Source organism: Melopsittacus undulatus, chromosome 5, assembly GCF_012275295.1.
Source record: "Melopsittacus undulatus isolate bMelUnd1 chromosome 5, bMelUnd1.mat.Z, whole genome shotgun sequence".
In the NCBI taxonomy this organism is placed as follows: domain Eukaryota; kingdom Metazoa; phylum Chordata; class Aves; order Psittaciformes; family Psittaculidae; genus Melopsittacus; species Melopsittacus undulatus.
The window spans coordinates 5,645,497-5,660,324 of NC_047531.1; the positions used below are offsets into that span (position 1 = coordinate 5,645,497).

At 47.9% G+C, this 14,828-nt stretch overlaps 1 protein-coding gene across 1 annotated transcript in view; it reads left to right on the forward strand.

Moving 5' to 3' along the window:
* The window catches only part of LOC115947376 (collagen alpha-1(VII) chain-like), a 96,405-nt gene that overhangs the window by 61,672 nt on the left and 19,905 nt on the right, over positions 1-14,828 (forward strand). The window contains exons 62-72 of the mRNA XM_034062895.1: positions 441-566; positions 1,567-1,638; positions 1,818-1,853; positions 2,094-2,153; positions 3,963-4,007; positions 4,946-4,981; positions 5,872-5,907; positions 8,850-8,906; positions 9,055-9,126; positions 11,225-11,296; positions 11,807-11,842. Coding sequence (XP_033918786.1) covers positions 441-566; positions 1,567-1,638; positions 1,818-1,853; positions 2,094-2,153; positions 3,963-4,007; positions 4,946-4,981; positions 5,872-5,907; positions 8,850-8,906; positions 9,055-9,126; positions 11,225-11,296; positions 11,807-11,842 — 648 coding nt within the window. The remainder of the gene's footprint in view (positions 1-440; positions 567-1,566; positions 1,639-1,817; positions 1,854-2,093; positions 2,154-3,962; positions 4,008-4,945; positions 4,982-5,871; positions 5,908-8,849; positions 8,907-9,054; positions 9,127-11,224; positions 11,297-11,806; positions 11,843-14,828) is intronic.

Genomic DNA, 14,828 nt, shown 5'->3' on the forward strand with positions numbered 1-14,828 from the left:
CATCCAGTTCCACCCCCCTGCAATGGGCAAGAACATCTTCAACTAGATCAGGCTGTGAAATATGGCTGTGAAAAATCCAGGGAATTGTGGTCTCAGCAGATACATGTGTCTGTGATCCCTTGGGATGCTGCAGGTCTGCAGGGCTTGAACTCACTGGAGAGTTCTGGAGGTCTGCAGGTAGGGGCTCCCTGCTTAGAAAGTGAGGATACAGCCCTTTCATAGGATCATAGAATCAATTAGGTTGGAAAAGACCTTTAAGATCATCAAGCCCAAGGACTCCAGCCCTAGGACCTCTCTTATGGACCAGTGATACAGGGGTGTCCTGGTGTTCTATGTATGGTCATGTGAATTCAAGGGGATACCCCCTGGCTTTCTCCAGGACCTTTAGGGGTGCAGTTAATGCCACCTAAGACCCAAATCCCTTGTGATCCACTCAACAGGGTGAGCCAGGGGCCCCAGGATCTCCAGGAGCTCAAGGCATCCAGGGCATTCGTGGCAACCCCAGCATCCCAGGGTCACAGGGAGACAGAGGGGCTCCAGGTCTGCCTGGGATGCCAGGACAGAAGGTAGGTGATGTGAGGTGAGGGGACAACGTGTGTTGTGTCAGCCTCCCTATGGTGAGAACAATGATAACCCTATTGAGAATGTCTGTGCTGGGTGTCCATTGTGGGTCAGGCTCCCACTTATCCAGGTCTCCTGTATATGCCTATATGTAGTGTGTATGTAGTCAGGGAAGCAGGAACAAAGCCTGGTTGCAGAAGGAGAGGTAACAACATTGATTACACCAACTGATGTTGTTAGGGAATGAACAAGCCAAGAGATTTGGTGCAGAGGGATATCCTTCAAGAGGAAAGGAAAGGAAGGGAAGAAAAAGGAAAAATGAAGGGAAAAAAGAAAGGAAAGGAGAGGAGAGGAGAGGAGAGGAGAGGAGAGGAGAGGAGAGGAGAGGAGAGGAGAGGAGAGGAGAGGAGAGGAAAGGAAAGGAAAGGAAAGGAAAGGAAAGGAAAGGAAAGGAAAGGAAAGGAAAGGAAAGGAAAGGAAAGGAAAGGAAAGGAAAGGAAAGGAAAGGAAAGGAAAGGAAAGGAAAGGAAAGGAAAGGAAAGGAAAGGAAAGGAAAGGAAAGGAAAGGAAAGGAAAGGAAAGGAAAGGAAAGGAAAGGAAAGGAAAGGAAAGGAAAGGAAAGGAAAGGAAAGGAAAGGAAAGGAAAGGAAAGGAAAGGAAAGGTAAAAGGGAAGGGAGGGAAAGGAAAAGGGAAAGGAGACTGGGAAGAGGTGATGATAGCACAGAAGATGTCAGCAAGTAGTTTTGGGGTCTTTAGCCCCTGGAAACAGAGGAAGTAATGGGTAAGTCTTATTTCAGGGACATGGAGATTTAGCTGGAGGTGGGATGGTGAACAGCAATTCAGGTCTCCATGTAGCTGGAGTCCACTCTCCTCAACAACAAGAAGCCCACACAATGAGGCTATTCCAGAACAGCTGAGGGCACCAGCTCCTCCTCTGTGTGGATGGGGAAAGCAGAACCTTTCCCATCAGGGTGTTCTCCTCCTTAAAGGGTTTTGTTTTCAAGGGGGAGCGTGGGAAGAGAGGCCGGAATGGATTTACTGGACCCCCAGGACCATCAGGATCCCCAGGAAAGGAGGTGACTTCTGTACCTTGCCCCTGTGTCTTCTGAGCAGCAGAGGGATGGCTGGTGGTGAGGTTGAGTCCCAGCTCTGGGACTGGGCTGAGTGTGCATTCACCCTCTTGAGACACCAGAACAGGAGAGCATTGAGGATTGCGAAGCAAAGCCCTTTCTGTTTTGTTTTTCTTGCCCTACAGGGGATTCCTGGGGCACCCGGACCCAAAGGCAACAAGGTCAGTGCCAATGTGCCACTGCCCTCCCCTGGCTCCTTATCCCTGACCCCATCCAGCCACTTCATCCTTCTTTCTGCTTTGTGCCCTTCTTCCCAATGGTTGCTGGAGCATCTTCCAGAGAGAGCAGCAGCCAGTCAATGGAAGTGACTCTATGACTTAAATCATGGCCAAACTAATCAACAACCATGTGATGTGGTGTCCTTTCTCCAAGTGAGACCTCTGGGCTTCTCTGTTCTGCAGGGAGAAATCGGCTTTGGAGCAGCTGGACCAAGAGGACCTCCTGGACTGCCTGGCCCTCAGGTAAGTCCCTCTATAAATGCTCCTGGCTTGGCTTCTTGCAGCCTACCCTCTTTTGGAGGCAGCTTTATACCATCAGTTCCACTCACCCATCTTAGAAGATGCCTAAAGGGCTGATTTCAGACCCCACAAATTTTCACCAGCCAGATTTGGAGGTGATGGACACTGGTCCATCAGGACCTAGAACTGGCACAGACCAGAATCTGTCTAATAGGTTGCAATTAGCATCTCCTCCACACCCTCAATCACTGCAGGTCACACTGGCCAAGTGAATCCTGCCCCTCTGACTGTGTTGGCTGTGCTCTCACTGGATAGATGGGAGTGCTGAAGGCAATATCTACACCCCAATATCTGCGTGTTTTAATCCCAGTGACTTGTTGAGGAACCACCTTGGGTTTGTGTGCTTTGGGGATGCTATCTGCAAGCTTGTTCCTTCAGAAACCTGCCTCCAGCTTCTTTATGCTCATTCCCATCTTCCCTCCTGTTCTTCTGGCAGAGAGGAACCAGCTCCCATCACTGGGGCAGCAGCATTCCCTTTTCCTCATGCTGCTGAGAAGTTTTGGTCTCCTTCTGGCAAAGCCCCTCTTGAGCTGTAATCCAAAGCCATGTTTCAAGTTGCTCCTTCTGTGGCTGTTGCACAAATAAACTCATTTTATGCTGCAATCCATTTAGACAAACTCCACATCTGCCAGAGGAAGTATTCAATGAGGCCCCTGAGACAAAACACTTACTGGGAATGTCACCAGCTGTGAAAGGTCTGGGGTGAAGCTTCATTACATGGAGGAAATGATGTTTCTGCTCTTCAGACTCCAGTGTAAATCTAAAGTGAATCACAGAATCTCAAACTGCATTGGCTTTGTATGAGATCTAAATGGGCCTCGTAGGACAGTGACAAAGTTTAAGCATCTTAAAGACATGTAAGTCTTGTAGGATTTACCTCGGGTGGTCGTAAAAGGATTTCATAGACCCACCAGCACAGCCGTACCTCGTAGCAAGGTTTATAAGGAGCTAGCAGTACACTTAAAGGAAGGCTCAGGACAAGGTCTAGCATCTGGAAACCACATCTGGGAGTGAAGATGAGCATCATATTGGTCTCCAAAGGTAGGAGTTGGTGTTGAGCAGTTGACTGGTGGCTCTTCTTTCTGAAAGTCAGTGGAATGAGTTTCCAGGTGAATTCCTGGCTGCCTTATTCATTGTGTGAGTCCTGCTGGGATCGTGTTCAACAGGGAGATATCAATGTGCAGAAAAGCTACTGAGCTCTCTAATAGTGGGGGATAAGCCTCTGTATCCCAGGGACATCTCACAGCTCTGTCCCTTGCCTTTGATAGATGTAAGTACATCTTGGGGAGGAACAGGCCAAGTCATCCAGCTTCAGACGGCTTCTTCTGAGCTGGTCCTACCAGGGTCTCTCTATACTGGCATAAGGAAGAGACACCTTTTTGGTGTGATTTATATGATGCCAAATCAGATGCAGATTATCTCAGAAATGCCTGTTTCTCTCAAGGGCTGAGGAGGAGATAAAGCTTGAAGCTTCAACCTGACCAAAGCATTATTCTCTAAACACTGCAGTGTCTACCTGCAGTGACATGTGGCTGATCTCAAGCCCTTTAGGCTCTTAGATCCAGATCCATAGGAGCATTATGGCTCCTAATCCTAATGGAGATACAAGTGAAGAGGTTGGACAACTCCTTTGAGGATCTCAGCTTCTGCTTAATTCCTGTTGTCCCCAGTGAGATGGTTTGCAGAGTTGAGACTCTGTGTGTTGTATTTCTTTTTGCTGATGTCCATTGCTACCCTTCTCCATCCTAACAGGGTGATGAAGGCATCATGGGAATCCGGGGTCCTCCTGGCATAATGGTGAGTGGTGAAATAGAATAAAGGGGGGATTTCTGGTATCCTCAACATAAAAAAGACATGGAGCTGTTGGAGCAAGTCCGGAGGAGGCCATGAGGATGATCAGGGGCTGGAGCAGCTCCCATATGGAGACAGGCTGAGAACACTGGGGCTGTTGAGCCTGGAGAAGGCTGCATGGAGACCTCAGAGCAGCTTCCAGTGTCTGAAGGGGGCTACAGGGATGCTGGGGAGGGGCTCTTCATCAGGGACTGTAGTGATAGGACAAGGGGTGATGGGATCAAACTGAAACAAGGGGAAGTTCAGGTTAGATCTTAGGCAGCTGTTCCCTGTGAGGGTGCTGAGGCGCTGGCACAGGATGCCCAGAGAAGCTGTGGCTGCCCCATCCCTGGCAGTGTTCAAGGCCAGGTTGGACACAGGGGCTTGGAGCAGCTGCTCCAGTGGAAGGTGTCCCTGCCCATGGCAGGGGTTGGAGCTGGAGGAGCTTTAAGGTCCCTTCCAACCCAAACCACTCCATGACTCCATGACTCTATGATTTTGCAAGCCGCATACTGTGATTTTCATACCCTTAATATTAACAGAGGCAGCCTCCACCTCTCAGACACTTAAGGGAAGGGTTGCTCCCAGAGGGCTCTTCCAGTTGGAGGTCATGGGGATCCCCAGATGAGAATCAGCCCTTCAGGGATGAGATCTTGGGGTGAAACCTGGTACTGGAACCACCCTTGGTCTTGTGAGGAATTTCATAAAGGCCCATCCTGTTCATAATAACAGATTCACTCCAATAGAGAAAACAGCCCAGGGAGAGTAGAGGCTCCTGTGCTGATCCTACCAGTAACTTCTCCATGGTGGAGCCCATCCTTGGAGCAGCTCTGCCTTTGTGTGTTGTCTGCTCTTTCCTAACACCTTCCCCATTTATCTTCACATGTTATTTTATGTTCCTGCAGGGTCTGAAGGGCTTGCCGGGTCCAAAAGGCGAAAGAGTAAGTAACAGTCATCTTATCTACACAGTGCCTTGGAGAAAGGCACCATTGTGGGAGCCTTATCTGTAACAGCCCACATTGATGATGTCCCTGTTAAACCAGTGGGGATAATCCAGGCATTTTATGAGTGGACTGGGAGAGGACCTCAATCAGTGCATAGTGACATTAGCAACCCCCTGTAATGGCTGGGCTGGAATGAGGCACATGCTGTCTTTATGCATGCCTAGGTAGTTTTGGGTGTAAATTTGGGAGTTTGGGCAGAAGGTGACCCCAGGTATAATCTGGTTAATCCCAAAATGTAAAGGGTTGGGGGGAGAGGGCTAGAGAGGACAATGAGTGCTCAACAGGCAACTCATAACCTTTCATTCTCACCAATGAGCAGGAGTCTCCTTGGTCTCCTGCTGCATCCCACTTGCAACCCATGGAAAGTGCAGTACTGAGAATTGCATCCCAAATGTAAGGGATTATAAAAAACTCCCAGGAACAGCTACTATTCCATACACTTACAGTGAAGTATGCCAGATTTGAGGTTGAAATGTGGGATACCCTGTATTATATAGGATGCCATCCCACCCTAGATGTAGTGTATGAACATGCCTACAGCGTGGAAGTGCTAATCCCTTTGGGATGTTGAAATCCAGCAACAGCTTCACATTGTGGCTGTGTTGAGTGTAAAGTCAGGCAAATAACTTCAGTTTTCTGGATCTTTATTTGTTGTCAATGCAACAAATTCTAGTTGTATGGATGTAGATTGCTCAGAGGAGCTGTCTTCCAGCATAGATATATGGAGTGTGAATCAGTGGACTGAGCAACACAAGAAGAGTTTTGTTAAGGCATAAAGGTGTGATAAAGGGAATCACTCACTGTCTTCTTTTCTTTCCTGTGCTCAGGGTGATCGGGGACTTCTGGGACCCAAGGGAGAAAGAGTAAGAACATTCCAGATTGTGCCTTTCTGGGACAGATGGGGTAAAAGGTTTCTATTCAGGATTTTATAGTTCCCAGTGATCAGGTGGACAGTGAGCAGTTATTTAAATGAGTCAGACATCATAGAAGGTAAAGATGTAAATAGTAAATAATATTTAGATGTGTTTTCAAATATCACAGAATCCCAGACTGGTTTGGTTTGGAAAGGATCTTAAAGCGCATCCAGTTCCAACCCCTGCCATGGGCAGGGAACCTTCCACTGGAGCAGTTTGCTCCAAGCCCATGTGTCCAACCTGGCCTTGAGCACTGCCAGGGATGGATATCTGGGGTCTTAATGGTTTTATAAATATCATATCATTGCACGTGGATGAGCATAACCCACCCAGTGTAGAGCACTGAGCAAGGTTCCCAGATGATGGGGTGCAAATGGCCTTCACTGAAGAGGACTTTATACTTATTTCCACTTATTTCTACTGGTTTTCGCTTTCGATCCGTGATGTTGTGTGCAGTACCATCCATGTGCCTGGATCAAGATGTCATTGCCAATGATATCTTCAGGATTAGAGGCTCAGGGACTCATGTATGCTTCTGTGTGTCCCTTCCCGGGCATCTGGCCAGCTCTAGTGTGAAGATGATTTTCCTTTTATTAGGATTTTCCCTTGTTGCCACTTGTCCTTTCACTGTGTGCCTCCAAGAAGAGCCTGGAGAAGAGAAGCTGTGTGGAGACCTCAGAGCAGCTTCCAGTGTCTGAAGGGGGCTACAAGGATGCTGGAGAGGGACTCTTCATTAGGGACTGTAGGGATAGGACAAGGGGTGATGGGTTCAAACTGAAACAAGGGAAGTTCAGGTTGGAGATAAGGCAGAAGCTGTTCCCTGTGAGGGTGCTGAGGCGCTGGCACAGGGTGCCCAGAGAAGCTGTGGCTGCCCCATCCCTGGCAGTGTTCAAGGCCAGGTTGGACACAGGGGCTTGGAGCAAACTGCTCCAGTGGAAGGTGTCCCTGCCTGTGGCAGGGGTTGGAACTGAATGAGCTTTAAGGTCCTTTCCTACACAAAGCATTCCATGATTCTATGATCCATCCTCTCTACATTGTACACCCATGTAGGCAGCAGATGACAAGGCATAGATGCCCCACTCCTTTTCATGTCTCCAGCAGTTTCAACCCACTTTATTAATCCCATCCTTGCACTGAACGCTCTGGATTGAGCTTGAATTTTGATGGGATCCTACAAAAAACAGGGGAAAAATGAAGTGATTTTGGCCTCTATTTGCTGGAACACAAAACAGTTTCCTGTGAATTAATGGAGAAAGCAAATTGCCACTGATTCTGGTACAAGCAGCTCACCCAGAGCACCCAGCGATCTTAAACAGCCTGAGCTGGCTCATAGCAGGTAATGTGGAAATAACACCCCGAACACTTCTGGATAATGCAGGGAAACTGCTGAACTCCTGCCCAGTGTTCTGTTAACTTCCTTCCTGGCTGCAATGCCTTGTTAGAAAATGAGGTTTAGGAACCCTACGTGACGATTCTGCCTTTGAGTCACGCAGTATGAAATGATTAAGGCCCATTTGTTTCTGAGGAAGTTACTTGCAAAAGGGGACTTGCTCTAGAGATGAATCAATTCTTAATCTGCTTCATGAAGATGCCCCAAAAACACTTTGCAAGCTGCAGGAAATGTTTAATGCAGTTTTCAATGAATGGTTAATAAAAGATAAAGTGGAGTAGAAGATAGAACAGAAAAGGGGGGGGGAATAACTGGCTTGGGTTTGTTCCACCTGATTGCAGCTTAACTTTCTTTCTGCTTCTCCCTTGATCAATACAGGAGTAACTGTGAAATCCAGGCCCTGTGCTATGTATTGGATTAAGTTACAGGGTCTTTATGCTCCTTTCTGTTCTCAAAACTGATTGAACCCATTCCTGTGTCCTTAAAGACACTCCTGAGCAGGGAGACAGGAGGGTATATTAAGCCAGAATTTAGTCAGGATCCTATGGTGATGGTTGGATAAACTGCAAGAGATTGTCTCAGTCTGGGGAATGTTGGTTGTTTTGTGGTTGTTTAGACACCAGCAGCAAGGCACTGTCACCCTGAATGGGGATGCTTGCAACACTGAAGAGAGCTGGTATAAAGGGAGCCAAATGGGCTATAGTTGCCCATCAGAAGGTGGCTTCAGCCCTTTTCCCTCTGTACTATAGACAGCATCACCACTTTGGAGACACAACCATTTCTTGCATAGGAGTAGCCTTGTCTTCACTCTCTGAGGAGCAAGATGTCCCTCCTCAGCTGCTGGGCTGATAAATAGACTTGGCAATGATGAGTCCATGGGGTTACTGTGTGCCTGTAGCTACTGGATGGCATTTTGTGAGTCTGACCCTCCAAAACATACCTCTGAGGTGTACCCTAAGTGCCAGTCCTGTTCCTTAGCTCCAACTATGTATCTATAAATCAGGACACCATAAGTAGACCCCTTCACCATCCTGCCTATGGCCAGCTCCCACACCTGGGAGGCAATGACATCCTTGACATCCTGAGGGGCACACAGTGACAACAAAGCGAAGCCACCATGTCAGATATGAATCAATCCACCACTGACATCCTCAGATCAGGAACTGAACCTCAAGATCATGCCATGAACAGCTCCATTTACAGCCATGACATTTAGGCTGGGGTAATGCCACTGGATCCCAACAGGTTTCGGAGCAAGAGGTCACTGTCAAACCTCAGGACTTGTTTTCTGTGCACATTCATCATCCAGCTTTTAGTTAAGGACAACTGTGGAGCACAAATGCCTTTCCCAGCATAGGGACCATAGTTTAGGCAGTGCTCACCCATTCCAGATGTTTTAGTGACCATTTTGCCCCTCATAGCAAAGGCAGTTCCATCTAGTGGGACCCATGGGCTCATGTATCACCGGGTGTCTACATCAGCCTGTGTCTCCTTTCTCTAGGGTGAGCCCATGACTAATTTTGGACCCCAGGGCTATAAAGGCAGTAAAGGAGATCCCGTAAGTTTGACTTTTATTGACTATTTAAGTTGTACCTTCCCCACTGTTGGCGTCAGCATCAAGCACAGCTTGAGATAAGCATGGAGAAGTAGCATTTGAGTGCTACTTCTAACTTCTAACACAGACTAATCCCTGTCTTCCCTTTCAGGGGGAACAGGGCCTGCCAGGTTTTGATGGAGACAAAGGAGAGAAGGGAGAGGATGGGCCTGTAGGAGAAAAGGTAAGAACCTCCCGATGCAACTGAGAGACACAAAGGTCACTGGTGGTGGGATAGCTCTGCATCCTCCCTTCCCTTGTGCCTGCTGGAAAACACAGTGCAAGGACACACTCACAATCTCTTACCGAAGAAAGGGAGAGGAGGATGCTGGGCTGGAGCTTGGGAATGGGATACACATCCAGTTTAGCAAGTGACAAGTTTTGGGACCACATCTGCAGTACAGATGTGGTGACCGTTCAATTACTGCAGCACTGTAAGAATCCCACATCTCCCTCCACAAGCTGGCTGTGCTGCTTCAGACCCTGCAGCTCTGGTGGCATTAAGGCTTGGTTGGCTCCTCTGTTCCTCTTCTTCGCACATAGGGGTCCCCTGGGTGGTGGCAGAGCAGGCTGCCGCTCCTCCATCTGCTTTTGCTCCTTGAGGTCTCAACCCATCACCACGATGCTGGGAGGAATCACGTAACTCTCCCACTCTCAGACTGAGTCACGGATTAAATCTCCATGTACTAATCATACCTATTTTCATATTATGTTAATGCTTTTTGCTCCAGAAGCCTGACCCAGGATGGGAACTCTGCTGAATAAATACAACTATTTACAACAGCAGCATCCCTGTCTGAGTTGGACATCCAGCTCCTGGAGGACCTGGAGCACAAGAGAGATGGGGAACGACTGAGGGACCTGGGGGGTTCAGTCTGGAGAAGAGAAGGCTCAGGGGGGACCTGATGGCTCCCTACAAGTGCCTGCCAGGAGGATGGAGCCAGGAGGGGCTGGGCTCTGCTCCCAAGGAACAAGGGATGGGACAAGAGGAAACGGCCTCAAGCTGCACCAGGGCAGCTTTAGATGGAGCTGAGGAACAATTCCTGCCCCACAGGGTGCTCAGGCATTGGAACATGCTGCCCAGGGCAGGGCTGCAGGCACCGTCCCTGCAAGTGTTCACACAGCGTGGAGACGAGGCCTCAGTGCCATGGGTTAGGGGTGGCCTTGGCAGGGCTGGGAATGGTTGGACTGGATGAGCTTAAAGGGCTTTTCCAGCCTGGTTGATTCTGTGATTCTATTTCCCATGGGCACCTGTATAATCAGTGTGGTTCTGAGTGGGAATTGGGTGACCCAGTGTGGGCATCTCCTGTGTGAAAAGGCAGCTCATGTTCTTCCCTCAACTGATGGCACTGGTCAGGTCCCCAGCTACCATGAGGGAAACCCATGGAGATGTTCCCATGGAGGGGGGTGGTATTTGTTTTTTTAAATCTGATGAAAGCCCATGCATGGTATCTGTCAGTTTGCTTTCTAATAAGAAAATACTACATGATCATCTAAGAACATTGGTGCTGTTCAGCCTGGAGAAGAGAAGCTGTGTGGAGACATCAGAGCAGCTTCCAGTGTCTGAAGGGGGCTACAAGGATGCTGGAGAGGGGCTCTTCATCAGGGACTGCAGTGATAGGACAAGGGGTGATGGGTTCAAACTGAAACAGAGGAAGTTCAGGTTGGAGATAAGGCAGAAGCTGTTCCCTGTGAGGGTGCTGAGGCGCTGGCACAGGGTGCCCAGAGAAGCTGTGGCTGCCCCATCCCTGGCAGTGTTCAAGGCCAGGTTGGACCCAGGGGCTTGGAGCAGCTGCTCCAGTGGAAGGGGTCCCTGCCCGTGGCAGGAGTTGGAGCTGGAGGAGCTTTAAGGTCCCTTCTAACCCAAACCATTCCATGATTCTATGATTCTATCTCTTAAAGCAAGAACATCTCTCAGCCAAATATCTGAGTGACTTGGACAGAGCCCCATGATAGTATCTCCACCACCAGGAATTCCAGCAGGGTCTTGTACCTGCTGTTTCCAGGGAGGGAGCTCACCCAGAGGCATTGAGGCCCTTTTCTGCTTGCTTTCCTTCAATGCCCATTTCTGGGCTCCAACTTTCTTACAGGACAATTCACTGGTTTCTGCTGAGCTGGTGGCTTCCTTCCCCAGCAGTGGCTGCTGTGCAGACCTTGAAGTCTGCTATAGAGACAATGCTTTTTGTCATCCTTGCTGTCACCTTCATGGGTTCTTCTTCTGGTCTCCTTTGAAGGGAAACAAATGTATTCAATGTATATTTGACAAGGATTTTATCTTATAGGGAGGCAAGGGTGAAGCTGGCTCCAAGGGAGTGATGGGGCTCTTTGGAGCAAGAGGACCAGTGGGGCAGAAGGTGAGTACAGTGCTAAGGTGTCCCCCCAATAACTGATGTGTAAAATCACACAAGAACTGATGGGTAAGATCCCACCATGGTTTTATTGCAGAATAAACATCTGCATTACCTCTCCAAGTGTTATGGGGCTACCAGAGAGCAGAAGTAGCTGCCCTTTTCCAGCAGAGCCCTAGAGATATCTCCCATTCTGTAAAGCAGCAGAGTGCTCTGGCAGCTTCCCTAGGCTAAAATGGGCATAACGACCCAATGAAATGGCAATATCCAGGTGTGAGGTGTGAACTGTTGTCCAAGCCCCAGTTATAGTCAATGGAGATGTAGGGCTCCATTCAGTTGCCCGGATGAGATGTTTGGGTTATTCCACTTGTCCCCTCCTTCAGCTGCTGCTGCAGAAGGGTCCCCAAAGGTCCCCTTGCCCCTCTTTCATAGTTGTAGGTATCTCCCACAACAGTCCCCATTTCCAGAGGAAATGCAGCTCTTTGCCATGGTCACTCATCTCCACTTTCCTTCCAGGGGGAGCCAGGAGAACCAGGCTGGCCAGGCTCTGCTGTGAGTTGGAGCATGTTTCTCTCTCTGCCTTTTCATTGCTGGTCTTCTCCACACCACCGTGTGTGTGGGTCACAGGGTGGGATGAGGTGATGTTGGTGCTGCTTCACAAAGCCCACTTTCAAAGAGGCTTTGGTGGGAAACCGGCCATGGGCATGGGGTACCACAGCCAGAGATATGCTTTAATAGGTGTTGCATTTTGCATTAAGGAATGAATGAAATATGCATTTATTTACTATTTGTAATGCCTTTAGTGTGTTAGGGGCATTGTCAGATATGAAAACGTGATGTTTCATGTTCCGATAGCTTTAGAATTGCTACTGTAGACTGTATATGCAATGTTGAGATAGCTTTAGAATTGCTACTATAGGCTGTATATCCAATTAGAAACGTGTATGTCCTTAAGAGGCTGGATTAGAAGTGGCTATTCTCAGTTGGTGCATGTTGCTGGCCAGAGGGAACAATTATGTTGGAGGATCTGGATGATCTCTGAGTTCACCTTATTTCATGATGTATTTCAATGGGGAAGACAAAAAGCAAAGCAATTTTGTGTTTCAGAATCATTCACATGCCTTTGAACTTCACCATTTCACCTGGAAGTGAACAAATGATTCCCAAGCTTGTCCAAAGTGAAGAAAGTTCCCCCTGATTTCTTTTTGTCTGGGAAAGGAAGGAATAGGAAAGGAGGGAATACCAATAGGTGCCTGGGACTTTTTCTCAGACCATGATAATAGGAGTCTATGCAATTGTTTGGTTGCAATAGGAAATATCAGTGTTTTCTATTCCCCAGTTATGCCTCTTAGTGTTTGAGTGGGGGATTCTTGACAACCAGCTGTTGCTGTGCAAGTCCACAGCCCTTCAATGCTGCCCACTGATTACTGCTCATGGCTGCGTAACTATTTACAAGCCTATAATTGCAGACTGGCAATTGTTACTGATTAAAAAGCCCTCATTCCATTAAGTATTTCAATCCCTGCCTAATTGCAATCAGCATTTTGCAGAGTGCTGTAAGACCTCAGCATCTGGCAGCACTGCACGTAGGCATTGCACTGAAATTGCTCTGTAGGGAACATCTGAATCCATAGGTGACAACCAGTAGTAGTGCAGGAGTAGGGCAAAGGCATTTGTTGAGGCTGCTGAGTGGAAATGAAGCACAGGGGGAATCCACCATCCAAGGATACTTAGTGATAGGCCAAGGGGAATGGCTTGAACCTGCCTGAGGGGAGACGGAGCTGAGCTCTTAGGCAGAAGCTGTTCCCTGTGAGGGTGCTGAGGCACTGGCACAGGGTGCCCAGAGACGCTGTGGCTGCCCCATCCCTGGCAGTGTTGAAGGCCAGGTTGGACACAGGGGCTTGGAGCAGCTGCTCCAGTGGAATGGGTCCCTGCCTGTGGCAGGGGTTGGAGCTGGAGGAGCTTTAAGGTCCCTTCCAACCCAAACCAGTCTGGGACTTTGTATTCTATGATGTGCTGTTTTCTACTAGCACCCACAGGCATTGACACGTAACACAGTTAACTACCAGCAAGTGGTATCTATCAACCAGTATTTGAGGGAATCCAAGTAATCTTTCTTTTGGAAATATTATGGGATGCTGCTGGTGTAGGTTGATGCTGTCTGTGCTGCGCTTGGAGCTAGATGAGATAATAGAGCTTGGGTTTGGTCCTTCATTGCATTTCTAAAATTGCAAAAGTCAGATCAGAGCTGGGGCCTTGTTGGAAGAGCTGTGATATACGACATCCTGGGTGAAACTCATCTGATGTCTGCTCTGTTCACTGCTCAGACTTGGTTTATTGACAGCTTTAGGGTACCCTTAGTGCATGATTCACATCATCTATTTCAGAAACCTGTGTTAGGATGCAACGTCCTGATGTAACTCTTTCTTCACAAACGGATGTCTCACTTTATCTTCTAAATACTTTATTTTTTCCCCAAGTTATTCTGCAGATCTAGGCTGTCTCATGTATCATTCCCCAAGTCCTCTTCTCCCATTTTCTTGAAGACAGACACTATTTGGTCCAATCTACCTACACCAAATCTGTCCTATGCAAAGTCATAAAGGTAATGGGGTAGCAGCTCTCATTTTCCTTTGACTCCCACTAATTCCCTCTTTCATATCCACAAATTGCCACCAACTCACTGCAAACATTTGCTGGTCCCTTTCTATCCTGTTGGATTCCTTCTGAGTAATTTAACCAGCTTGTAGAAAGCCTCATCCAGTTACTCTTTTGATTTGGTGATCTATAGGAGTTCCCAACCAAGCTGACAGTATTTGTGTCTTCTCCCTGTAGCCATTACAATAGATCTAGTTGACTTTACAAATGGACCTCAAGGCACACGAGTGTATTCATGATATTCAAGACACCTCCTCCTCCTTTTTCCTCCTTTCTAAAAGCACTGCACTATTTTACAGTGACATTCCTGCCATGCTTCACCCTTTTATACTTGTCGCAATCTATGTTATGCCTATTAAATCACCATCTTGATCAGATATTAAGGTTTCCAGCTCCTCTTCTTTATTTCCCATGCTTTGTGGATTAATATACAGGCAGATTAACCTATTATTCTCCCTAAAGCAGTACCCCAGTCCCCCTCTTGCCATTATTCCCTATTTTGTGTTTCCTGGGTCTACAATTGCCAGTGTTCCTTGGCCTTCCCCATCCTGGTTTGCAGTCCTCCTCATTAGGTGTACAAGCTGAAGCTCAGAGATGATCTTCACCTCCTCTTGTGAGCTGGGCTCTGTATTTGGCCAGCAGCCTTATGGCTGCTACAGTGAAAACCAGACAGCATTCTGAAGGGTCTGAAGCCAAGTGATAATCAAGGCCCTACAACCCAGAGTATGGTAGGTGTGAAAATGGCTATAACCATAACTTTACAATAGATATGAAGAGCGTAAGACCTTGAGGTATCCCAGCCCATGGCAGGAGGAATGGAACTGGATTATCCATTGAAAATGGATGAAATCATTCTGTGCTTCTATAACCTCTTGATACA